Source organism: Gigantopelta aegis, unplaced genomic scaffold (assembly GCF_016097555.1).
Source record: "Gigantopelta aegis isolate Gae_Host unplaced genomic scaffold, Gae_host_genome ctg2866_pilon_pilon, whole genome shotgun sequence".
NCBI lineage: Eukaryota > Metazoa > Mollusca > Gastropoda > Neomphalida > Peltospiridae > Gigantopelta > Gigantopelta aegis.
Window position 1 is genome coordinate 31,711 of NW_024533070.1, and position 27,520 is coordinate 59,230.

At 33.2% G+C, this 27,520-nt stretch overlaps 1 protein-coding gene and 1 pseudogene across 1 annotated transcript; both read left to right on the forward strand.

Annotated features, from left to right (window-relative positions):
- The first annotated feature begins 1,002 nt into the window (after window positions 1-1,002).
- LOC121391712 (uncharacterized oxidoreductase YciK-like) lies at window positions 1,003-5,853 on the forward strand. The gene is made up of 4 exons (XM_041523246.1): window positions 1,003-1,354; window positions 1,599-1,641; window positions 2,472-2,703; window positions 5,671-5,853. Exons 1-4 carry the CDS (start codon window positions 1,003-1,005, stop codon window positions 5,851-5,853), a joined length of 810 nt encoding a protein of 269 aa, XP_041379180.1.
- Window positions 5,854-14,572: 8,719 nt separating this feature from the next.
- Window positions 14,573-24,699, forward strand: LOC121391713 (annotated as a pseudogene).
- Window positions 24,700-27,520: the final 2,821 nt, after the last annotated feature.

Genomic DNA, 27,520 nt, shown 5'->3' on the forward strand with positions numbered 1-27,520 from the left:
TAGTGAACATCAGTACTTACCACAGTGACTTAGATAGCTATCATTAGTAACTCTAGACTAGTGAACATCAGTATTACCACATGACTTAGGATAGCTATCATTAGTAAACTCTAGACTAGTGAACATCAGTACTTACCACAGTGACTTAGGATAGCTATCATTAGTAAACTCTAGACTAGTGACATCAGTACTTACCACAGTGAACTATATTAGTAAACTCTAAACTAGTGAACACAGTACTTAGGAGTGAAGCTATCATCAGTAAGCTCTAGACTAGTGAACATCAGTACTTACCACAGTGACTTAGGATAGCTATCATTAGTAAACTCTAGACTAGTAAGCACATCCACAAATATTTTTTTATTACCAGACTCAACACTAGTCTTTGTTTGATACACAATGCAAATAGTAGTTGATAATATTACGATAGTTTTTACATTACACGTATGTTATTAATATACAATAACCACATTTTATTAATGTTGACACACATAATTAGTACAGTAATAAATAAAAATAAAGACAATATGTTCATACATACATATACATACATACATACATATGTACATATGTACACACATATACAGACACAATGAAGTACTTAACAGAGTTAATATCCAGTTATGATAGTATTAGTGTAGGACATAATTTGAACATGATACTTTTACATACCTTTATTTGAAAATATTAAACTTTTTCACTCAAATATGATTTACACAGAGAATAAAAATATAACTGGACCTGACCAAGAGGCAATGAACACTCTTTATCAGCAACTTCTGGTCAACAACAGAGTCGATAGATAGTCATCTTTTTATAACTGCATTACAGGGTCCACCTCTTTACTTGTTAGTTAACGGCGATGGCGCGTGGTTTAATAAGTAATTCTAAATAGTGAGCATTTCAGCCACGCCCACCAAACCTCAAACAGATGGTGTAAGTATATAAATCACCAATTGGTTTTATTCATATTCCTTTTATATCCTCAGTTTTCACGAAGCAATGATCCGGTTCTTGATTGGTCTGCTGAAGGTCTGTAAAATAATTGGCATTATTTTATGGAGTATCACTGTTAACTTCATAAGATTGTGCTTCAAGCGAACACAACCGAAACCTAATTTCACTTATGATATCGTGCTTATAACAGGAGCTGCTCAGGGACTTGGTAAGGAGTTAGCTCTTCAATTTTCAGAGTGTGGTGCAACTGTTGTTCTCTGGGACATCAATGAGACCAAGTTACGTCAGACATGTTCTGAGATCACAGCTCAGGGACGAGAAGCATTTGGTTATGTAGTTGACTGTTCCAAGAAGGAACAGATATATAAAGCTGCAGAACAAGTCCGAGATGAGGTTGGTAATGTCTCTGTACTTGTGAATAATGCTGGAATTGTCACAGCAAATACAATAGTAGATGCTACAGAAGAGAAAGCAGATTTGGTCTTCAGAGTAAATACTATGGCTTCTTTTGTTGTAAGTAACTTATAATATTTTTGTCATGAAACTGATAAGTCTCATTCCCAAACATTTAATTCAGGAATGAGACTGAAGTCTATTATAACTATATTGTTGTAACTTAAATATGTTGTTTTTACTTATAGACTTCGAAAGTCTTCTTACCTTGGATGATGGAGAACAATTATGGTTATATTATTAATATCGTATCTGTTGCTGCATTTGTGGGTACTCCAGGATGTGGTCCTATTGTGCATCCAAATCGGCTTTATTATCATTTAGCGAGACCTTGAGAATGGAATTAAGAAGAGCCAACAAAAATGGCATTACTATCACTGGTTGTGTGTCCTTGGCACATTAGTACAAAATGTTTGAAGGATTTAATACAAAGTTACATTCTCTTCTGCCATCATTGAAACCTGAATATGTTGCCAAAGAAGTTATGAAAGCCGCAAGTGATCGACAGTTTTTGGTGTTCTTGCCAAAAGTGTTGGCACTCTTTTCACTTTAAAGTTGTAAGTTTATTAACATCTCTTTATAAAAATGTTTTGTTTTTCTCCTTGCTTAGTTTTCTTCCTGTGAAAGCTATGGATGAGATAGAGTCATTAACTCTAGGTGATGACTACATTGATACAATTGGGAACAAAGAGTGACAATAGATTTTAATCAAATAATGAAATTTCAACATTTTTTTTCTGTGAAATGTTTATATATATATATTAGTTTTTTATGCAATTATTGTAAATTAAACAGAATTGCATTAAACAATGATAATTTATTTATTTAATTCATGTAGTAGAGTAACTGTACGTAGAATTACTAAATACTATATATACCAGACATTATTTGACTTCTTCCTGTGCAGCGATTTTTAAGTAACGTTTCCGGCCACTAACAGAAATGGCAAATCTTTTCCAAAAAACTAAAGCGTTTTTCTACTTTATTTATCTCATCTTTATCGATCCTTGTCTGAAGTCTATTCTCAAAAAATTTAAACGTCCTACAACTTTTGATTTCAGCAAAGATATTGTGCTTATAACAGGAGCTGCTCAGGGACTCGGTAAGGAGTTAGCGCAACAGTTTTCGGAACATGGTGCTACTGTTGTTCTCTGGGATATCAATGAAACCAAGTTACGTCAGACATGTTCTGAGATCACAGCTCAGGGACGAAAAGCATTTAGTTATGTTGTGAATGTAGCTAAAAAAGAAAACAAGTTTATGAGACAGCAGAGCAAGTCAGAGAAGATGTCGGTAATGTCTCAATATTAGTGAATAATGCAGGCATATTAAAGGGAAAAGCAATACTTGAATCAACAGATGATGAAATTGAACAGACTGTTCAAGTGAATCAACTCTCACATTTCTGGGTAAGAAAATAAATCTTAATAATACTTGCAAATTGACTCTGTATTTATATGTAGACAGTTCGTGCATTTCTTCCATGGATGTTGGAACAGAATTATGGGCGCATACTAGAAATTGCATCAATTGCGCCATTACTTCCAGTCATTAAATTAACCAGTTATTGTTCTTCAAAAGGAGGCATAATTGGTTTCAGTCATGCACTATATACTGACCTAAAAGCAGCTAGAAAAGATGGAATATCAGTGACTTGCCTCTGCCCTTTTGGATTTCAAAGTGAATTGAGTCGTAGTCTAGAGCTTAAGGATACTGGTCGTATGAAAAAAACCAGAAAATACACACATGTCTGCTGATGCATTACCTAAAACAGTTGCAAAAGATGCTATTGAAGCTATGGTTGAGAGAGAGCTGTTAATTACATCACCAAGGTCAAGGTTTGCATATTACTTGGCATCTATTCGTATGTAAGTCATAGATTGCTATTATGTGCAGTCACTCAGTAATCTTTCTCACTAGGTATCTTCCTACAGCTGTTTGCGACATGATATATGATAATTTTTGGGAAGAGAAGCCTCATATGGATCTGTTTACTGGATGTGGAGTTAAACAATCAAAGCCATGATCATATACCAGTGAACTACCAATTAAAAATCTTTTACATGCAATGTCTACTGTAATTGTCTAGAATTACAATTTAGAGGCTAGTGTTATTATAAGTTTTAATATTAATTAATATTTGTTTCTTAGTGTTTACATAATGTAAAAATTAATGTTATTTTAACAACAATTATAGTTTGTAAAATATACAAGTGGATTACTATCGAATCTAGAGGTCATGTGAACTACTCACTGTGCAAATATGTTGGTATTTTACAAAGCAATAATTACACAGTAGGTAACTCCAATGATCTAGATACGATAGCAATCCACTCTACCATGGATATGTTAATTAGAACAAACACATAGGTATAGGAACAATTTTGTTATTGGGGGGCACATATGTAACATTTTAACATTGTCATTGGGGGGGGGGGCATGTCCCCCCTGTTCCTACACCTAAGTATAACACAGTAGAAATCAGATTGACTTCCCCATTTTATTCTTTCATGAAAAGAAGCTAGTTACTATTCTTCAAAGATGGTATGGTTGATACAAGTGTTGATATAAAGACAAATAAATCTGTACAGTGCCTGGGAAAAAACATCAAAGCCATATTATACTGATGATGTCATGAAACCTGAAAATATTGTGGCATTGTTATATTATGTATTTTGCATGTAATAATTACTATAGATTTGTATAATGTTATAAATCAACTACTTAACAAGTCCTGTAGGTGACAGACAGTTCAGACATGAAAGCATTAAAATTTTAGCAGCTGCAATACTTGCATAAGATTTGGTACTTATATCCAATTACCATTCTTGGAAAAAAATTCATGTAATACTGATCAATGTTCTTATAAAGAGTACTAATAGAAAACTTATTTTTCCATAATAATAATTTTAGTATGATTTCTTTGCATTTTTAAAATCATCATAGTGTTGTATTAGAAATAGTTTATCAAGTAGATGTTGTGGTAGAACACTAATATAGTAACAAGAGAAATCAAATTATAATAATATTGTAACCTTAACTTAATATAACTTACAATCGCAAAATAGCATCCCAACGAGAACGAGGAATGTCAAGTAGAAAGGTCTTTTCCAATACACCTTGAAGAATCTTGTCAGCTACGTAATCAACTTGTAATCCTGTTTCCTGAATCATTAGGCCATGGATGAAGTTTGTAGCATACCTTGTCCAGTGTCTTCAATTCGGCCAGGACAGACCAAAGTAAAGGTCACATTCCTTTGATTAGACATCAGTAAAATCTCTTTATTTAGTGCATATGTGAGGCCTAAAATGGCCGCCTTGCTAGCACTATAAACAGTGGCTTTAGGGGCACCATGAATAGCAGTTAAAGATGATATGTTGATAATATGACCATTGTTAGCCTCCATCATTGAATCAGAAAAGCTCTAATAGTCTACAAGGAGGATGAAGGTGAAAATGATAGTTAGTATTTTAAATTTTATTATCAAAAGAGGATCTCCTACTTACCCAACAACAGCCTAATACATTTATATTGATGATTGATTCAATTTCTGAATCTTTCATATCCAAAAACGTCTTTGGTAGTACACACTTGCATTGTTAACTAATATTGAGATATTACCGACTTCTTCTCTAACTCGCTCTGCTGTCTCATAAACTTGTTCTCTTTTAGCTACATCAACAGTATATCCAAATGCTTCTCGTCCCTGAGCTGTGATCTCAGAACATGTCTGACGTAACTTGGTTTCATTGATGTCCCAGAGAACAACAGTAGCACCACACTCTGAAAATTGAAGGGCTAACTCCTTACCAAGTCCCTGAGCAGCTCCTGTTATTAGCACAGTATCGCGACTAAAGTTAGGTTTTTTTAGAGCTTCTGAATTTGCACACTCTCTTGAAAAATTTACAAAGCAACCACCAGAACACCTCAAAACAACCAACAAAGCAACCAAAACACTTTAGAGAGAGCAGCCATTTTAAAGAACCAATAAATAGCCACACCTATTACCTAGTCCGTGTCGCGTCGGCCCCAAAAACTTTTCCGCTCCGGGGGGGTGTGGCAACCTGTACTTCCAGGCATGGCTCTAATGAAGATACTTCGTATTCCTCTTAGAATTTTTTATTATTTCTTAATATCCATTTTTAGCTGCTTTTGGGGAGTTTTTATGAAGAAGAAGCAACCTAATTTTAGTTGTGATATTGTACTTATAACAGGAGCTGCTCAAGGACTTGGTAAGGAGTTAGCCCTTCAGTTTTCAGAGTGTGGTGCTACTGTTGTTTCTCTGGGATATCAATGAAACCAAGTTGCGTCAGACATGTTCTGAGATCACAGCTCAGGGACGAGAAGCATTTGGTTTTGTAGTTGACTGTTCCAAGAAGGAACAGATATACGAGATGCAGAAAAGGTCAAAGATGAGATTGGTAATGTCTCCGTGCTGGTGAACAATGCTGGGGTTTTGTATGGGAAAACGATTACAGAGTTAGAGGATGAAGATATTGAAAAAAACCATCAATGTTAACTTCTTATCTCATTATTGGGTTAGTATTTATCACATGAGAATCATGTGACATAAATGTGAACCAAATATTCAATAGTATAGCCAGTTAATGACAATCACATGATATTCATGTTTCCCTTTTTCTAGACCATTCGAGCTTTCCTTCCTTGGATGCTGGAAAATGATTATGGTTATATAGTTGAGATAGGATCAGTGTCACTTATACTGGTGGTCCTTTAGTCTCCGATTAGGTGCCTCTAAAGCTGCTATTGTTAACTTTGCTCACAGTATCCACTCAGAACTGCTTTTGACTCGTAAGTCTGGTATTTCTGTAACTTGTATGTGTCCATGGCACATGACAACAAGTCTTGTTATCCCACGAGTTGCTAAGTTTGTAAAAGTCATACCAAGTTTAACACCACAGTTTGTAGCTGAGAAAACGATACAGTCAGTTAATGACAAAAAGTTTCTTGTGATTCTACCAAAAATTTGGAACATCTTAGCGCTCTGAATTTGTAAGTTAAAACTCTAGTCTTTCAAATTTAAAAAATATTTTATTTTAGTATTCTAACCTCGGAGAGTGATGGATGAGATTTTCTTAACCTTTTTTGCGTAATAATTACCTAATTATAAGAGGCTGTGACTGATTTACTTTTTTAAATTTTTGTAACATAATAGAAACTTTAAAAAAATCAAATTTTAAAACACACATTGTATATTCTATCTTGTGACATTTGTATACATTATGTTGAAGATCATTGATCATAAATACTGTCTGGTCTTTTTGCTGATGCTCTTCTTTGTTCTAAACGCAGACACTTTGGACAGTCGGCTTTAAGTTTGGGCTTACAACCAAAATGATATACCGACTTGCATTCCTAAAACCTATAATATGAGATGGACATTAGATAGAGAATTTTTACGGTTACTATAGCAACCTGATATGTCCCTTCATCAAACGGAAACAAGATTTGATCTTTTTGACATATTTCACATATAAAACCTTTCTGTGAACATACCTAATAAAGAATGCACACACATGCCAATCTATCACTAGCAATAACTTACTGTACAGTGATGGATGTGTCTACCAGCATTTCGAACAATTTTCTTAAATTTTGATATCAAAGTTCCATTTGTATACTTGTTTTAAGTCCTTTGATTACAGGAGTTGACTTTTTTGTTTTGTTATAAGTTATTTTTTACCTTTATTGAATAAATGTGTATATTCTCATAGAAATGTGATGAATGGACTCTACAGTAATAATGTAGAATAGTAATGGTCTCTCTCTCTCTCTCTCTCTCTCTCTCTCTCAGTTCACCTTTTCTTGAATTCTTCCACCACATTAGTGTCTTTACATGTTAATATATAGTCTTTCTGTAAACTAAGCATATGACGCAGGTGCTATAAAATGTACAGATTACATCACATTACATCACTCAAATACGCAAGTTACTTACTCTAGTTTCCTCCAGTTCTGGTATATAATGATACAATGCTTTATTAGTTTGTTCAATATCGAGGACTGGAATTAACTCTATACTATCCAAATATTCAGAACTCCGTACACATACTTTGTGCTTTCGAAAGTCCCAATTCAATAAGATCCTAGCTGGTATGAGACGTTCTTCATCAAGATGACACTCATAACAATAGTAAAGGCCGTCAAATTTACATAACTTGGCTTCTCCAAAAAACTAGTAAAACAGGTAATACAGGTAAATAAAATATAGAACAAATGATTTACAAAATGTATGAGTGTACTTGTTAATAATTTGTTTCTGATAACTTTTATCAAATTATATAAATGGATACTTACTTATACCAATGGGTCTTCTACAGCTGGCACATTGGTAATCTTGACTATCTAATCCTTTCTCTAATCCTACTTTGGTTAGATGTGATGTCAATGTTTGTATATGCTAAAGAAAACAAGAACAGAGATAGACGAATAAATGGACAGACGAATAGATAAATAAATGGATGAATAGATAAATAAATGGACAGATGAATAGATAAATAAATGGACAGATGAATAGATGACAGATTGATATGGCATATATTCTCTCACATTTTTAGTTCTAGTTGACATAGTATCGTCAACATTGATAATTTCAAAGTTCATAGATTGTGCTAACGTGAGGTCATCCATTCTGACCTCTATGACCTCTTCTTCATTGTCTTCTTCTAATAGTGTAGACTTCACTCTTAATGTATCACGTCCATATCCCATATGGTTAATGGTCGTTTCGTGTTTCTGCTGCGCATAATTTTGAAGTACTGTACTAAAACTAGGTCCACTAAAGTCAGAGGTAAGTGGGCGTGGCATTTCTTTTGTTTGATCACCTTTGGACACCATGCTCTCTGTGTTAATGTATAAATGACAGAGAATGGATAGATAGTAACCTTGTCTTTCTTCAATATCAAGAAGCTCATTGTCCGTGAGGTTGTCCCTACTTTTCTTATAATCAGAGTATTTGTCAAGAGCTGTAAGTACCACAGCATCTTCCATGAGAAAGTCAGATGGGGGTGGACTAACTCGTTCTTCAGTAAACATACCCATTCCCAGTTTAGCTAATCAATTAATAATCGCAAATAACGACAGGACACATCATGTTACCTTTAGTTCTCAAAGACTTGTTTGGTTGATTATTATCAGTATTTTCGTATACCAGCCAGCTGTAAAACAGTGGCATCCCATGAAGTAAGTCGAGTACTAGTGAAGTCATATTCAAACTCAAATACTTGTAATCCTAGATCAAAGGTTACCATAGCAACAACCATTGTTGTACATTGCATATATAATTAGCAATATTAGTCATTTGATGTTACTATATTTAGTAACATAGTAGCAAATAGTCATAATTGCTGCTATATTTAGGAACATTGCAAGTTTTATAAACCGAATAAGGTAAGTATTCCCAATATAATAAAAATCTTAATAGATATACCAGATTGTTATAATAATTATGTGGAGTAAGTAGTAAACACAATGGAACATACCAACAGATGGAGTAATAGAATAAATGAAATGTATGGATGTATAGATGAATGAATGGATGGATGGAAAGATAAATGGATCAATAGGTGAGTGCCTAGGTTAGATGGAATGGATGGATAGATACCTCGTAATAATTGAATGATAATTTCAGAGCATTCGGTATCTTTCAATACAGCATCGTTGGCCATAATGAGGACTATTCATTAATAGATCAATTATTATATAATGTTACTATATTTAGCAATTATTATATTATGTTACTATATTTAGCAATTAATTTATTATGTTACTATATTTAGCTCACCCTAATAATCCTGGATGTTTTTGTATGTCACTTAGAAATGATAGTAGTAGTCCTTTCATTAACATAAGTCTGATCCAAGACTAAATGGATGAATAAAATAGATAAATGGATGGATCCAAGACTAAATGGATGAATAAAATAGATAAATTGGATGGATATTGAATACGAATGGATGGATGGACGGAAGTATAAATGATACATAGATGATTGGAGTAGATCATAATGACATAAAAATTAATGATAGAATATCTTAATAACTCACACGACATTTTTTGATGTCTGAGTTCGAATTCCTCAATGCTAAACAGCTGTATTTTAATTTCATCAGATACCAATGGATCAACACATCCCCAAACTGACTATAACACAATAATTATATTCATTGAATAATAAAAATTAAAATCTTTAACTCATAAATATTTGTTCAGTTATCATCATATAATAGGACAAAGTATGTATGCAACAAATGTAATATTAACCCCTTGAAGGGGGGTGGAGAATGAGACTGTAGGAAAGTAGGTTAGTCACTCAGATCCAATGTACATGTACATACTAGTGACTAGATAACTCACAGGTTCTGGAAGATCCATGGAGTTTGGAGTGTGTCTCTCTCTCCATAAAGTGCCCTAAATAAATAGAGTATCTAAATCAGTTGATATTTAATGTAGCAATGACAGTTAATTGAGTGGGTGTGGTCTAGAGGGTACCCTTTTGTCTTTCAGCTCATGTAGAAAGATGGCCTCTAGTAAATCACAGAGTCTGTTAGCAGCAAAAATGACTTCTAAAGTATTGAGATAAAACTATTATATATAATATTGATAATTGTATTAAAACAAGATAAACTAGAATATCAAACTGGTATAACAGTATATCTTACCCTTTGACTTGCTTTGTTAGTACATGATCTTCTTGTATCTACAGTACACAACATTAATATGGCATTGATCACAACATGAGCTCAAATCAATGTTTTGTACGAGGTAAGTAGTGGTTGATTTCTAATGATACAAAGTGATCTTACCATTTTAATGGCACTAGCCAGTTCTTGACAGAGGATTTTCCTGCCATCTGTCCTTTTCTTCTTTTCCATTTCGTTACACAAATATATAAACTTGCTGTAGTACAAATATAGGTGTGGCTGTATTAGTTTAATTAACCCTTTTATTCCTCCTTGACTCCACGTGGAATAATTGAAGTATACCGATTATAAATTTTTAATCCCCATTACATATCTAAAGAAATTTCAGAATGTTTCCGTATACGTCCGTATACGAAACTTATGATGGAAGCATCAAGCAGCTCTCAAGCAGTAAGAGAGAGAGAACGTTTATATAGATTGATAGTTAGGTAAGAAATTCATATAATAATTAAGTGATCGGACATTCCATGTTTGTAGTCAATACGTTATGATGGTTATGAGTCTGCTGCAAATAATTTAGCTAGAAACTTTGGTTCTTATCCTCCAACTGCTCCATCATCACGACTGAGTCATTTGGTAAATTTGGGCTTGCAAATGGAAGGAGAAGGTAGGCGTGTGATCAAAGTTATTAAATGTTATTATTTTTTAGCCAGTAAACCAGAAACATGTTGATATGTTGCCTCATATTAGGGGACAAGGAATAATGGACTTAGAATTTGAGAGTGATGGTATGGAAATTTGATTATATGTCCATCAAAATTTTGAATGCTGTTTTTTTCTTTTTTTAGAGGATATTTCAGCTCCACCTGCTTATCGTCATGACGTTAGTTATGTAATGTCTCATAAAGGACCTGTTCTATGTGCCACTTTTAGTCATGATGGTAAGTTCCATTTATAGTACTATTAAATGACATCATTTATAGACAGATACCTATACTATAAATAGAGACAGTGATTGACTGACTAACACTATTCTACTTAATTTATACATGTTACTATATTTACTATCGTAAGATTACAATGCAACGTGTGTTACTATATTTAGTATCATTTTTCTCTAGGTCGTCTGTAGCTACAGGCTCAGCAGATACTTCTATAAGGATACTAGATGTTGAACGATGATGACCAAACAGCTCTCGGTCATCAAGATCCTCATCCAGTTATAAGAACTTTATTTGATCACTCAGAAGCTGTTCTTGCTGGTGACATTTCATCCAACAGTATCTGTCCTGGCCTCTGGTAGTAATGGATTTTACTGTTAAGTTTTTTGATTATTCTAAACCATCTGTAAAGCGATCATATCGAGCAATCCAAGAGGTTATTGGTGTACGTTGTCTCGCATTTCATCCTTCTGGGGATTATATGCTTGTAGAACAGAACAAAGTACTTGTAAGTATTAATTTTTATGAGATTAATAGTAATGTACTCTCTCTCTCTTTCTCTCTCTCTTTTTTGCAGTAAGATTATATGATTCTAATACATTTCAGTGTTTTGTGTCATCAGATGCTCGAGATCAACACTCAGCTGCTATAATTCAGTAAGTCACATGATCCACACATTTTAGTCATGTGACATTCCTAACTACAGGTTCACTATTCAGTAGATGGTAAAATATATGTCACTGCTAGTAAAGATGGCTGTTTAAAGGTATGCTTATGAAACAAGTGTCTATTTTCCTTTATGTATCCATTTTACTTCTATCTGTCCATTTATTAGGTCTGGGACGGTGTAAGTAATCGATGTGTAAATACATTTAAATCAACTCATGGGGGAGAACCTGTTAGTTAAATAATAAATTAATTTAATAACTATCATTATCATTTTTGTAGGTTGGATCAGCAAGACTCTCTAAAAATGGCAAGGTACTATTAATTATATGTTGTTTTTGTACTTGTTTCTATAGCAACAGTATAGTTTGTATTAACAAGTGGAATTGATGGAATTGCTCGTCTCTGGGAACTGTCATCAGGTACATGTGTATATGTAATAATAGCAACTATCTCTCTCTCTCTCTCTCTCTCTCTCTCTCTCTCCTCTCTAGGCAACTGTCTTAATAATTACAAGCCAAATAAACCAATTTAAACAAGGTTTTTACCAACAGCAATATTTAATCACACAGAAGACTATGGTACAATTTTGTATTAGTCATGTGATGGTCATATGATCTGTTTAGTATTAATGGGGGAGGAGGGACAAAATATGGTGTTTTGTTGGGAGACAAGGACAACTCAATCATTTAGACCTCTCTTTACTTGTGAGTATCATGTGACATAATTATAATTAGAACCAATTATCATTATTCCTATGTGTTTATATCTCCACCATCTACCTAATTGTCCATCCCATACAAATATCCAATGTATCTGTGTACATGTATATTAATGTTTATTTCATTTATTTTCTTAGTCTCATCAAGGACCAATCAGAGCTCTCTCTCATAGTCCATTATTACCTGCTTTTATTACAGGTGGTGATGATAGTAAAGTACGTTTCTTTTGTTGTAGAGATCGATAACTTATTTATTATTAATAGTTATTAATAATAAATTAATAATAATTGTTAATGTAATTGTTATTAAAACTCATTGTTTTAGCAAACAGCATTGCTAATGTTTTTCTGTACATCTCCATTTTGTTTTTGGAATCCATCAATAGCTTCTTGACGTGTAAAACCTGCTGATATAATTCTTTCTATAGAGGCTTTCTGGAAATGTGGGCGTGGCTCGTGGGGGTGGAGACTCAGGAGGCAGCTCACCAGTTTTTTTCTTTGTATTCTTGTTCTGATTTTGCAAGTGCTGAAGCCATTTCTCTATCTTCATCTTCAAAAAACTCCTTTCTAAAGATAACACAACCATTAATCGCATCAGTATTGTTTTGTATGTACCTCTTCTTGATGATAAACAGATGCCAGATTCTTGGCTTCACTAGGTGATAAAAATGATGTTTCTGTTCCCGTTGTACCAACACGGAGAACATTATGACTTAAATCAATACAACACTAAATAGGAATAAAAATATTCTATTGTGTTCTATTTTTAGTTACAGGTACTTGTAAGACATGTTACTAAAAATAGTATTTATACATGCAATGATGTAATGTTACCAAAAATAACCACTCTTACCTGATGCCGCTTTAGCATATCCAGTCCAAGTATCAATTCATGGGATTGATCCTCTAAGACTCGGAATGAGGATGCTAGAAAGTCATTACCTAACTGTATTTGACCCAAATGTATCACGCCAATAATTCGTTGTCTACCCACTCCAAAGGCATATGATGCAAACCTTCTGTCAACTAATCTCATAACATTACAACGCTCAGCACATTTCATATTCATAACAGTCATCTGAGCTCCTGTATCAACTAATGCTTTTACTGGTATACCATTAACTCTACATTCAATATACAGCATGTGGACATTTCCTGCAAAGATCTCAGGATTGAATTCGATGGCTGTCTCAAGATTTTCTCGGACATTTCGTTGTCTTATATTTTCAGCCAGTCTCTCTTGATATTCAGCACTCCAAGGATCGAGACCTTCTAAATCTTGTCTCTCATGTTCTAATTCCTAAATGGGTAATATGATACTAATTTTAGGGGTTATCCTCCATTTACCATGAGTTGTTCTCGGTGTCTTGTTACAGCTTGTGTTATTACATTGATGTCTCCGCTAGCAAATGCTTCAGCTAATTGAGGATTACGTTGTTGAAGAGCTATTAATTCTTCAGGATTGCTTAGAATATGCTGTATGAGAGCTTCTGGTTAAATGTACCAGGACTCCTGGGTGATTGAAGATTGATTGGTTCTAAAGCAGGAGCTGATGGAGTAGTGACGGCACCACTACACAGCTGTAATATTAAAAGTATTAAACATACTCAAATACATACATCTGTACCTGTTGTAGGTACTTGTATTGCACTCCAGTCTATCCCTGTACTAAAACTCCAGTCTGAGAACTAGTTTGAGATTGGTCTGTGGTTGTTGTGGTGATGCAGGAGGGAAAGCTCTATTGGTTTCTGTGACAACGAGAATATCACCCTCTTGAACACCACACCCACTTAACGAGTCTTTTTCTCTTGTCAATGGTGCCATGTTGTGTAAAAGAATCATTTCTTCTGTGTCCATGTCCGGTCTCCACTGTTAAGAGTGCCTTGAGATCTTCAACTGGTAGTTCCCCACTAACGTCAAGTGGGTACACGCCTCCATCTGCCGTTGTCACAGTGATCTTCATATTATGATAAAATAAATGTTAATCTGTTTTTTTAATATAATAAGTAATTACATTAATTACAATCAAAGAAATGACTCACTTATTTTATAAAACGTAGCAGATCTGACCTAACAAAATAAAATCGAATTGTCGCTAAATTAGAAATACAACAGCCTGACAATTTTTAAAAACTATAACTCTCGTTTCTGTTCTCTCAAGTACCAGACTATGCCGGACTATCTTGGTAAAGACCAGAGGAAAACTAAGTTGACGAGGAAGGAGAAGAAATATTAAATGTATGTCCTGAAATGATATTGCTTAGTGTACAAGAAGCCACACCTCTTAATTATTGTAATTTTTTTTAATATCTAGCTTTGGATGAGGGAGACATTCAGATTCTGAAAACTTACGTAAGTGAATATGACGACATTATACACTACATGTTGTAACCATAGTAAAAATAATATACATTACATGTTGTAACCATAGCAACCAATACACAATCCCCTTTTACCTATAGTGGAATAAACCAGTCCCTCCCCTCTTCCTTTTGGTGGAAGGACTGAATATTCTAGCTATATTCATCACTTATTGCCATGACTACCACACAGGGTACAGGTCCATATGCCAAACCTATTAAAAAGGTTGAAGACGATATTCAGGAACACATCAAGAAAGTCATGAACTAGCGGGTATCAAGGAATCAGACACTGGTCTAGCTGTGCCATCATTATGGGATCTAGCAGCTGATAACAGCTCTTCAGAGTGAAGAACCACTCCAGGTGTGATTAAGCATAATCGATGTTTGAATTGATGTTATAGTTAATTAAGGGAGTATGGGATGTTATAAGAGTTAAATATCAAGTTGATTGTATATGAGTTAATAAAGGGTTAAATTAGAATTAATTACTTTTGTATTATTATTATTAATTTATTGACTCCGCCTTTCTTAATTAGGTTGCTAGGTGCACAAAAATTCTTGACGCTGATTCTGATCATCCAAAATATGTAATACATGTTAAACAGTTTGCCAAATTTGTTGTTAATCTTCACAAAAATTTAGCACCAACAGATATTGAAGAAGGAATGAGAGTCGGGGTTAGTGTATAGACATTGATAGAATCTATGATATTCCTTTATCTATTGATCCATATCTAAATTTGTTCGACCTACGTAGTCATCCATTTAGTGTTGTTCCTTTTATAGTGTTGATAGGAACAAATATGAGATACATCTTCCATTACCACCAAAAATTGATCCTACTGTCACTATGATGCAGGTAGAATATAACTTACTGATTCCTTTACTTTCTCTCTCTCTCTGTCTCTCTGTGTGTCTCTCTGTCTCTCTCTCTCTGTCTCTCTCTCTCTGTCTCTCTCTCTCTGTCTCCTCTCTGTCTCTCTCTGTCTCTCTCTCTGTCTCTCTCTCTCTCTCTCTCTCTCTCTCTCTCTCTGTAGGTGAAGAGAAACCTGATGTCACTTATATGATGTTGGTGGTTGCAAAGACAAATAGATAAACTAAAAGAAGTTGTAGAGCCCCCCCCCCCTCCATTGTACATGTAAGTATTACATATATTATTACATGTACATGTATCATACATGTATTATTACATGTACATCATATTGTTACATGTACATTACATGTATTACATGTATTGTATTGTATTATTACATGTACATGTATTGTATTATTACATGTACATGTATTGTATTATTACATGTACATGTATTGGTGTTACATATATGATATATTGTGTTACATATTGATATATTTATCATTATCTATTGTCTTACATGTAGCCTGAACGTTTTGTCAAGTTAGGTATAGAACCCCCAAAAGGAGTGTTATTATTTGGTCCTCCAGGAACTGGTAAAACACTTTGTGCTAGAGCTGTAGCTAATAGGACTGACGCTTGTTTTATTAGAGTGATTGGGTCAGAACTTGTTCAAAAATATGTTGGAGAGGTAGTTTTTAAATGAGTCATGTGACTGTCATATGATCTCATATATGATAGGGAGCCCGTATGGTTCGAGAATTGTTTTGAAATGGCTAGGACCAAGAAAGCTTGCATTATTTTCTTTGATGAAATTGATGCTATAGGAGGTAAATAATTAATAATATATTAATGAATAATTAATTATAATTTTATCATTAAGAAGAATGATATTACTTTTGTCTGTCCATCCATTACTCCATAGCTTCACACATCCATTAATTTAATAATTCATCCATTTCAGTAACCATGGTTACTTTTTAATTATTTAATAAAATTTAAGGGACAAGGTTCAGCGATGGTGATGGTAGTAGTAATGAAGTCCAACGTACGATGCTAGAGTTGATAAACCAGTTAGACGGTTTGATCCACGTGGCAACATAAAAATCCTTATGGCTACTAATAGGTACACATCATAGTCACATTGATAACTCCTCCCTCTAAAATATAGACCTGATACTTTAGATCCTGCTCTGTTAAGACCTGGTCGAGTTGATCGTAAAGTAGAGTTTGGTCTACCTGATCTTGGGTGAGCAAATAATATTAATATTATAATTGTAATGTTATTAATAATTAGATTATTGTATACTTAATAATTTGTGTTTATTAATTCCATGGAATCTGTAAATTCCCCAAAATTTAATAATAATGTTGTCTCTTGTCAGTGAATTATATTATTACAAAGAGAAGTTATATTGTATTTAACATATCTACCACACACAGACATTATTGTACATGGCAGGAAATGAATAGTTTAAGTTAAATGTTGTACCAACTTGTTGACACGCACATGTACTCATTATCATCAGCTAATGCCATGTACTGTTACATTGTCCGTCATTACTTATCACTACAATCCCTAAAACTATGAATACAATTAAAGTTTGTTGTACATGCTCTCCTCTCCAGCACCATTCTGTCTATTCCTAGTGTATATATGTACACAATGATGTGTGTGTGTGCATTGTGGAATTATGTTAGAATTGTGCTACTTACAAGTTGAGAACAGTGACTATGTTATAGTTCAACACAGCCCACTGGTTAATTTAATTAACTAAGTATTATGTAATCTGACAAATCTAAGTTTTAAATTATTATTATGTCATTAATCATACTATTACATATTGGGGACATTGCAATAATGTGTATTGTCACTGTTATTGTTCTCTGTATTGTTACTGATATAGTTACATAAATGAAAGTCATGATAATAGTTTATAATTTATAATAAATTTGTTTATTATTAAACTTGTTAATTCAACTGACTCTTTTTTATAATTGATGTACTATTCTGTTAATTACATTACATGGTCAATAGCTTTAATAGACGTCCATTAATTATACTATTAAAAAATATGAGGTCACTCTCTTACTGGTACTAACATACATTCCAGTAACAGATGCTTGCATACCTCTCTCTGTCCACTATCTATAATCTATCCATCCATCCATGTCTCCATTCATCCATTGTTTAATCTATTCATCCATCATTTCCATTCTCCATTGATCAATCTATCATTTCATGTATCCATCAACATATTTATCTATCCATCCAATGATCTCCCACACACACAATTATCATTTGATCTGTCTAGCCATTGATCATTGTATCTATCTACTCATTCACTATCTATCTACTGATAGTCACACTTGACTACATGTTTTTAAATACACAAGAATACTATTGATATTTGTACTCATAGATTGTCTGTATTACTGACAGGAGACCACTGACAAATTCAATTTGACGTTCAAACAGATGTTCACAACATGTCCTTAGTCTTTGTCATACAAAATAAATAGTTCAACATGAGACTAACAAACTAATGGTAAACACATTCTTTATATCCTTTCTGAGCAGTCATCTCACTCCCTCACAAATATAACCTTTGATCAAATCTGGAATTAAACTCCAAAAACATTTTTATTTTTACCTTACTAACTTTAATTCAATTAAAACAACTGAAAAATAACAGGTGGTCTCCAGTTTTTGAGTTTTTAATCTATTTTTTACCATATATGGTCATACACCATATCTACCTTGTCTCCATGAACAAATACCCTCCGCAAACATATTTGTATATCAACATGTATATATGCTGTTAGATGTTTGCGTGAACTTATTAGTTCAATAACAAAGTGTTCCTTTCATCTCTGATTGATCAATGAACAACAATTCTACAATCAAGTTACTACTCGACATTAGTGATCTGTATATATAGGTATTCTAGTTGTCTGTACTTGGTTAGGAATATGGCATGTTGTTATAAGTAATGAGTGACTTAGTTATTAGATCAAATGCTTTTAGTTGTGTAGTATGTACTATTGTTAATGACGAAATAAGATGTTTGTAGTATAATATCAATAGTGATGGGAAGACACCTGTCTAGTTGTTTCTCACCCATCCTTTCTTTCTCTTTAGATGTGTTTATGTTTATATAACCCCTCCTCTCTCTCTCTCTCTCTCATACATATATAATTCTAGTATTCTACTGTAAATTTATATGAGTTTTTCATAACTCAATCATAACTAGTATTTGAAACCAGTCATACAGGTTTTATTGTTCACCTTGGAGCCAGTTATTAGATCATTATTCTACCATATCTGTCTAGTGTTGATAAACAGTAGACGCAAACAAAAAAAAGAAAATGCAAACATAACAAAAACATAACAATTAAATTAACAAACATTTTGTACATAATGTCCATAAAATACATTGCATTATAGACACATTTCTAGCCTATCTGACTCCAATGAATGGATGGATGGTGTATGGGTGGATCAATGATACTCATACATGGAATGATTACCAAATGATGTCATTATGACATCGTTGTGTTGATAGTCTCCATATACTAGTATCATTTATAGACTTTAATGATCAAACGAATTAATCGTTGTTAATTGTATTATTATTGACCACTAATGTATTGTTATCATATTTATTTAAAAGAAAGAATTTAAAGTTTTGTTAGTCCAGACTATGAGAATGATATCATTGACTTTTGAAACTACAAATCACAGAGTTTATAATAAGTCAGTAGATATAACAACTGTTTATTCTTATTGCTTTAGTTAACAACATGAGTCTGTATAATCAGAAACAGTTGATAAGTTAGACATACTAATTCTCTTAGTTTATTTTTATTTCAATATACAGACAGATTATGGTATGAAGTTAATAAGATCTACTGATATAAGATCCTCTTTAGTTAAATGTTTATTTATTTACTTATTATTCTGCAATTATCTGTAAATCTAGATGACATTTGAGCTGAGAAACTACCTATCACACACCATTACCAAATAGTTACCAATACTTTATCTTAATAGAAGGTGTTATATGACATCTGTCGTCTTTGTAGGTAGCATTCCATTATCTAATATGTTAATCACCTTTTAACGACCTTGTTAGTGCATAGCAAATTTAAAACTACACATACAATAATTGCTTTATAGCATTGGTATTATACTAAAACCGGTTTTCATAACTGGTTTTACTCATGACTGTTAATTGCATTCTCTAGTTGTCTGTTTAACTTGCCATTACATAAACTATGGAAAGTGTTGACCTTGTAAAACCTGTTTTTGTAACTGGTTTTATTGTGTTGTCTGGTATATTTCAAAATTAATACTTAATTGTATCTAACAATGCAGGAAACCTTAGTTTTTGAAACTCCCATCTCTATCCTCTTAATTAGAACCCTCTCAAAGTACTTTCTCACCCATTGTTGTGTATGGACATTCTAATTGAGTTCCCTTTGATCCGAAAGGAGACATATCTTTGTCATAATGGGTGCAAAATATTGATCAATGAAATAGCTAAAATTTTTGTTGTAAGTGTTGATTTGTTTCGCGTCATGTGGACTGCTTTTGTGCAGTATGGACTACTTCGGATTGGCTTTGTAGAATTACATGTAATGTACATTACATGTGAATTATGAATTCTTATATCTTGTTCGTTACAGGTCATTAAGGCCATACTAATTTATGAGCTATCTCGGAAGTAATATGTATACACATACTTGTAATTTCTATGATATATTCGTTACAGATTAATAACATAAGCTTAGAAGAATAATTCTAGTCCTTATATAATATATATGTACCATACGCGAGACACAAGGCTGAGTATTCGTTAAGTTATCCCTTTGTGACGTATACTTTATGTCCCCTTGTTGATGTGCCAATTTTCTCTATTGCCACTACTTGAATGGATATTGTCATCATTCCTGTATTTCCTCCCCTTATACTACAAAGTGACCTAGTTACTATCATAGCTTGAAGACATGCTACATGTAGCAATCAACATTATTGTCGCCAACCTCAACATGTCCTTGAGGCTCACATTTCTAATCACTTTACTAATGGTTAGTTTAGATTATACCTGTTTGTCTTTGTGCACCTGTAATATTAACTATTAATTTGGTCTCGGTTGCACCTGTAATATTTATTAACTATTAATTTGGTCTCAGTTGCACCTGTAATATTTATTAACTATTAATTTGGTCTCGGTTGTTAAAGTAACTATCAATTTGGTCTCAGTTGCACCTGTAATATTATTAACTATTAATTTGGTCTCAGTTGCACCTGTAATATTTATTAACTATTAATTTGGTCTCGGTTGTTAAAGTAACTATCAATTTGGCTTCAGTTGCACCTGTAATATTAACTGTTAATTGAACCTTTACTTCAACATTTGATAAGCTTAAATACATTTTACTATAAAAGGTTAATTATTTGTTAATGCTTCTTTCCTGTAACTTGTCACTGACATGTGGGTAGGTAGATTTGTGGATTCCCAGATTAAATGACACGGAGAGATAAAAGTAATGATATATTACATTATAGACAATTAAATACAATACTCATCAAGTCCAGGAATCTCTTGTTCTAGTTTAAATGGCTTCTTGTAACCACATTGTTGAGATTGAGAGCGAGAGAGAAGAGAGAGAGAGATTGACTTTATTATTATTATAAATAAACTAGGGCTTCACTTGAGAATGCTGTAAGCTACATCTCTATGGTAACACATTAGAGTGTGCAAACAGTAGTAATTCCTGAAAATTTATTGATATTTTAGCTACATGTACACATATTATCTTACGTACACACACACACACACACACACACACACACACCAACACACACACACACACACACACACACACATACACACATCCTTACTAATAGGATGTAACGAAGGACAATATGACATAGTGATAATTGTCTGTGCCTATATAGTCCCATTGTGTATTTTAACTTACTGTATATGGTAATTTGTGGTAGAAATGGAGCTGTATTATAGTTCAAAGTGAGATAGTTTGTATAAATCTGTTTTAGTTACTAACAGCTGGTTTATGTAAAGTATGCAAAATATACATGTATCCTTTTTTGTAAATACATTTCCTGTACAAATATCAGCTGTATAATCTTGTTATCTTGTAATAACAGGGTCTCCCCTTTTAACTCATGCTATTCTCGTGATTTAGGGAAGGACCCACATATTCAAAATTCATGCTGCTAAAATGAGTGTAGAGAAAGACATTCGATATGAATTGTTAGCTCGTCTTTGTCCAAAAACAACACAGGTCAGCCATTACTCATTCTATTCAACAGTAGAAATACAATAATTTGAAATATAACAAGACGTCTTCTAACAGGATTATATTTAGCCTTTATTGTACACTGAAACCTGAAGAGTATTTTGCTTTAATTATGTATTTCTTAATTAGTTAATTAATCAGATCTAGTAAAGAACACCAATCAAATACAGACGAATTATTGTTAATGTCTTTCTTTGGCATCAAGTAACCAAGTCGTTCTAGGAAGCACTAAATTTACACTACACAAATTAGTAAATATTAGTTACTATTATGATATAACCCATAGAGAACAATCTCGCCTGCAGCTGTGTCAGATCCACTTTACAATGCTCACAGACTGCAAATACAAAAGTGTGACGTAGTTCGTTCTTTTATACATATACTAATGTATCTAGTAATGTCTCTCAAACAGCATAATTATAATTTAATTACAACTTTATTTAATTAATAGTATTTTGTAATGTGGTCCATATAATTATGCTTACATTTCATGGAGGAGGATACAACCATTTGTTGCGTGACTTATTTGGTCACTAACCTCCTAATGGTCTCCTCTTACAAAAAATTATACAAATTATCAAAACGTTTTATGATTAAGAAAGATTAGAGGAGGAGTGGACGCAATAATGTGTCGCAAAAAACAATACAGTACTATTAGATTACAAGAAATATTTATCGGGAGACTCTAGTTTTAGGGAGTGTAATGGTCTAGTCTTTATAATATGAAATGACAGATGTATAGAGACAGACTGACTGATGGTTCGTTGTTAAACAGGACTACCTGTATATGCATGAAAAATTTTATGTTAATGGTTGTTTAATAAATGTACTACATTATGACCTCATAAAGGACATGTTCCATTTAATGACACTCTCACTGTGTTTTGAGTTTTCTTGTATATTATCAGTAAAATAAGAGAACAATTGATGTGTGATCATCATTGTATTTATATTAAGATATAATGTATATTAATAAGTTTGTACCTAATTATGATGTAAATTAAAATAATTATTTTTTGAGTTAAATATAATAATAAAGAATCTCCTTTGTTACATAAACATTCCTTTAAAAAGAATTAAAACAAATTAATGATCATTTATTTTATTTTATATGTTTTACTTAATTTGGCTGACTACCTCTGTCTAGAGTAAATACTAAGCTTGATGGGTTTCAATTGTCTGGTTTTTAAATTATAACAATAAAAAAATAAATACAAAGTATCAGATTACCCTCATTGATAAGAATTTCATAATATGTTGATTGTTGTAAGCTCCTTTTCGTCTCTTTGACGCATAAGTTATGTGGGAACAGACAGTGGTTCATGCAGCCATTATTGTTAACTTCAGAGTTCTGTTTTGCCACCTGGAACCATAATAGGACAGGATATTTTATTTACAGTCATTTAGTACATGTTTATAAGTGATTGTTATTGTTGTAAGTTATGTTTAGTATTTGTGTCTGTCTTTGATCTCATAATTTAGGCTCTAAGGCTTGTCTGCTTGTACTTAGAAGGAGACAGAATGATTGATTGGTCCTTTGAGACAATAACTTGTCTCTCTATGTTAGCAACGTTAACTATGTTATCGCTAAATTATTATTAGGTGATAATTAACTCAGAAATCAACAAGTACTTCCCATGTTGTAAGTGAGGGAGGTTATATGCAATGTAGAGTGTGTGTGTGTGTGTGTGTGTGTGTGTAGTATAAAATGTTTCTTTCCTTTGACATACAACATCATTATGAAGCCATATACTGTCGTGTCATTTTTTTACAAGTTTGCAGGCATGGGCATATGTCTCTTATCATATAGTAATTCTTGCAAGTATCATACTCTAGTAGGGCCTGTCAAACCTTTGTAACATGATAACTGTACTAGTCTCTTTATCACGTATCCTTTCTAATCAATGCAATGATCTCATTAATAAGAAGTTCTTGTCCTGCAAACTCTATAATGCTTCACTGATTGACAGTAATATTTAAGTTAATCTGTTCTCACACACTACTGCAAGACTTTATGGCTACAAATTTTACTTGGGAGGTATACTTTGTTACCTCAGGGGTTACTATCAAATCATATTCATAGAGATTATGACCTCAGACTTCTCATTATAGAGTAGATAAAATTATATTTTATTCATAGAAATTTATTGGATATGCACTTGAATTTTATAATTAATGACCTCATATTACTGCTATTCTCTCTGCTAAATTTACATAGTACATGATAGCTATAATTAATTATTCATGATGTTATTTATTTTGCTGTCTCTTTATATGTGATATATAGGCGCTGATATTCGTTCAGTGTGTACTGAGGCAGGCATGTTTGCTATTAGAGCTCGTAGAAAGGTAATCAATAGCTGTGACATAACTAGTGGTCTAAATAGAGTCTAGTGGTTTCTTTCTCAAGTTTTGGCAGCTGTGTAGTATGGTTACTATTATAGTACATGTTACTATGATAGTTCCCAATGTGTTACTATTTTTAGCACATTTTACTATCAATATATTATTATTGTTAGTGCAATTTTCACTATAGATAACTTTATAATATGTATCTAACAGGTTCCTATTTTTAGAACTTGTTACTATAAATAACTTCATCTACTGTAACTAAATATAGCACTTGTTTAATAATTCTCTGTTTTTCATGTTAGACTGCAACTGGAAAAAGATTCTTCTTAGATGCTATTCAGAAAGTTATCAAGGCGTACGCTAAATTTAGCTCTACTTTCCTCGATATATGACATATAATTAAAACCCCCCCCCCCCCCCCCCCCCCCCCCCCCCCCCCCCCTCATTAATGAATCACTGTATTATTATAATAATGTAATAATAGTTATTGTAATTATTGAGTCTTGGAATACAATAATATTCCTCTGTTTCTATTGGATAATTTTGTCTACTCCAACCTCTGTGTGGACCACCGCCTCTTTGTTCTGAATTATTCATCTTGCAGTTATCAGGTTTCTTACTATCATTTATAATTAGCAGTTTGAAGAGTGGTCAGACAGTCAAGTCGCTGGTTGATTACCTCAACTTCATTCTCTAAGATCAGGCGGTGACAGTTTTGTCTGCAGTGTCCAAGTTATCCTCAAAGATGGTTTATAGATTGTGCTATTTTCTCTTTGCTAGTGTTTTGCTCTGGGGTGCTTCAGCCAGCTCATGGTGGTAAGTTTATTTCTTTTTTAACCAGTAACATTATGTAATGAATTGTCATTTATCATTGTGATGTGTTGGGTCTGTTGTAATATGACCTATGGTTGCTAGGACACATATATTCACAGGGTAACCAAGTATCAGAAACTATTGATCTAATTGTTTTATTGTTTTAAAATGATATTGTTCCCATTGGCAAAAGTTAATGAAAGTAAGCGTATGTAAGGAGTAGTTCTATTTAAAAACATCCACCCTGTAAGCTTTAGTCTTCAATTAATCTTTTGCACTTTTTAAGTGATTTTTTTGCAATAGTTTCATCATTATTATCACTTAATGTTTATGTCTCTGCAACGTTGATAGGTGAGTTTTTGCTTGAATTAACGCTTCACTTTCCATTGATCAATCAAAGCAGATATCGGTGTGGATTTGCACATTTCGTCACACATAACATACTTGTCGTTATCTACTTGTATTTTAATGTTTTAACAAATACGGATGTTAGCACTGTTAGTAGATATCCATGCTAAATAATGATGTCAATATACAACACTGCCATGAAAGAATGTTTTTCACATGCAGCCCACATGTTAATCTTAGCCATTTATAGCTAATAAGTATACTGGTAAAAAGTCATACAATAACTATGATTCTCCACTGAATACATTGTACTTGACGATGTCTGATTTCAGTACAGTATCTGGTTCATAGTATCCTATATACTATTAACTTCACAGATGTTTTCCTGTACTTACTGTTAAATAAACAATATATTATACACGAACGTTGCAGATGACCAGCGCCTAATGCTGCTACGCAAACCAATTATAATATAGCAAAGCATTGTTTTTTTTGTAAACTCCCCTCTCTACACTATCAATGTGAAAATGCCCCTTAGGACATCAGTAATTCTAGTATTACGATATACATAATGAAGTGTACAGGTGCTAGAGAAAGTAGAGGTAGTTACTACTATTACGATGTACTTAGCGAATAAGAATGAGGCATTATTGAGGTTTATTGGATATGTATATGTAGGAACTTATGTACTCCACTATAGTAAACTACCACTATAGTGTAAAGTCTTATAATTCTTTTGATTACAATGAATTCTTCTACAGTCTAGCAATTCTAAATATATAGTATATATTAATAAATTTATTGATTTTATTGTTTGCTATAACCTTGAAATCATAGCCCCGAGAAAAGAGTGTATCACCTCACTGGAGTATACGAGTTATTTATTGACTGAAATATGAGCCAATCATATTGGTCAATAATGCCCTAGCATAGTACCAATATAAAGCATTGTCTGTATTATGTACACTTTTCTCTTTCAGGCTTTTAGGTGTCAATGAAGACTACAGTCAATCTTAAACGTTGATTCTGTCACTTGTTAGCTCTTTAAGCAAGGAATTGGGCACCTATCAGAAGGATAGTTTTTGTGTTTATAATGAGAAGACTATTAACTTGATTGCTTTGGGAACTAGAGATGCTATTGTGGCCGTCAAATAGAGTTCTCTGATTGGAGGTGGAAATTGTACAACTTTTGAAGGAACTCATTTTTTGGAAGATTCATTAACAACAGTTAGCAATCTCTCTCTCTCTCTCTCTCTCTCTCCTCTCTCTCCTCTTTCCTCTCTCTCTCTCTCTCTCTCTCTGTAATGTTATTAAAATAATATTCAAATTCTGAGAATAGTACTACAGCTGTTATACTTGTTCAAATATTGTCAGTTTTTTGTATACACCTCGTCAGTTTTTGAATTGATTTGAAATTGGGATGGCATTGTATGTGTGATTACAATGGTAATTATATGACCACTGTCATATGGTAGTGCCAAGACACCTCCCATTTGCAACTGTAAGTCATTGGCATGCAAAACAAAGATCAATACTATATCTACTTGATATAGATGCACAAGATCAAAATTAAGGACTGTTTTTTTTTTTATGGGGACATCAATAAATTCATGTTTTTCAGTAAATCAGATTTGACCATATGACATTTCTTCACAGATTTGGAGGACAGACCATAACATTGGCAATTGTTTGAAACTAATTACTTAAATCTATTAATACTAATCATCCCCACCATGTCCTTTTTACATGCAAACATCAGGTCACACATGCACAATTATATCATCAATATAGTACTACTCTCTCTTGTATCAGACCATATATAGAAATGATGTGTTTTGTTTTTGTGGCAATGACAACACCATGTTCCCATGTTCGTCAACAGTTAGCTGGTATACTATTACATTTCTTCATTTTGCATGCATCTCTTATGATAATTAGAAGAAGACTTTTAAGGGGACACTGAGGTTTACGCTATTGAATTAAGAGGCCGTAATGTGAAGTCAACTGTTGGCATAACTAATGTGTGACACTAGAGCCTTTAAACTTGATTATGATATTAGACC

Excerpts from the sequence above, each read along its gene's own strand:
- LOC121391712 (XM_041523246.1), top strand. The coding sequence starts at position 1,003 with ATGATCCGGTTCTTGATTGGTCTGCTGAAGGTCTGTAAAATAATTGGC. Across the intron at positions 1,642-2,471 it reads GATGATGGAGAACAATTATG|CAAAGATATTGTGCTTATAA; the intron begins GTTATATTATTA and ends TTTTGATTTCAG. Across the intron at positions 2,704-5,670 it reads GCAAGTCAGAGAAGATGTCG|AGTGTGGTGCTACTGTTGTT; the intron begins GTAATGTCTCAA and ends TTCAGTTTTCAG.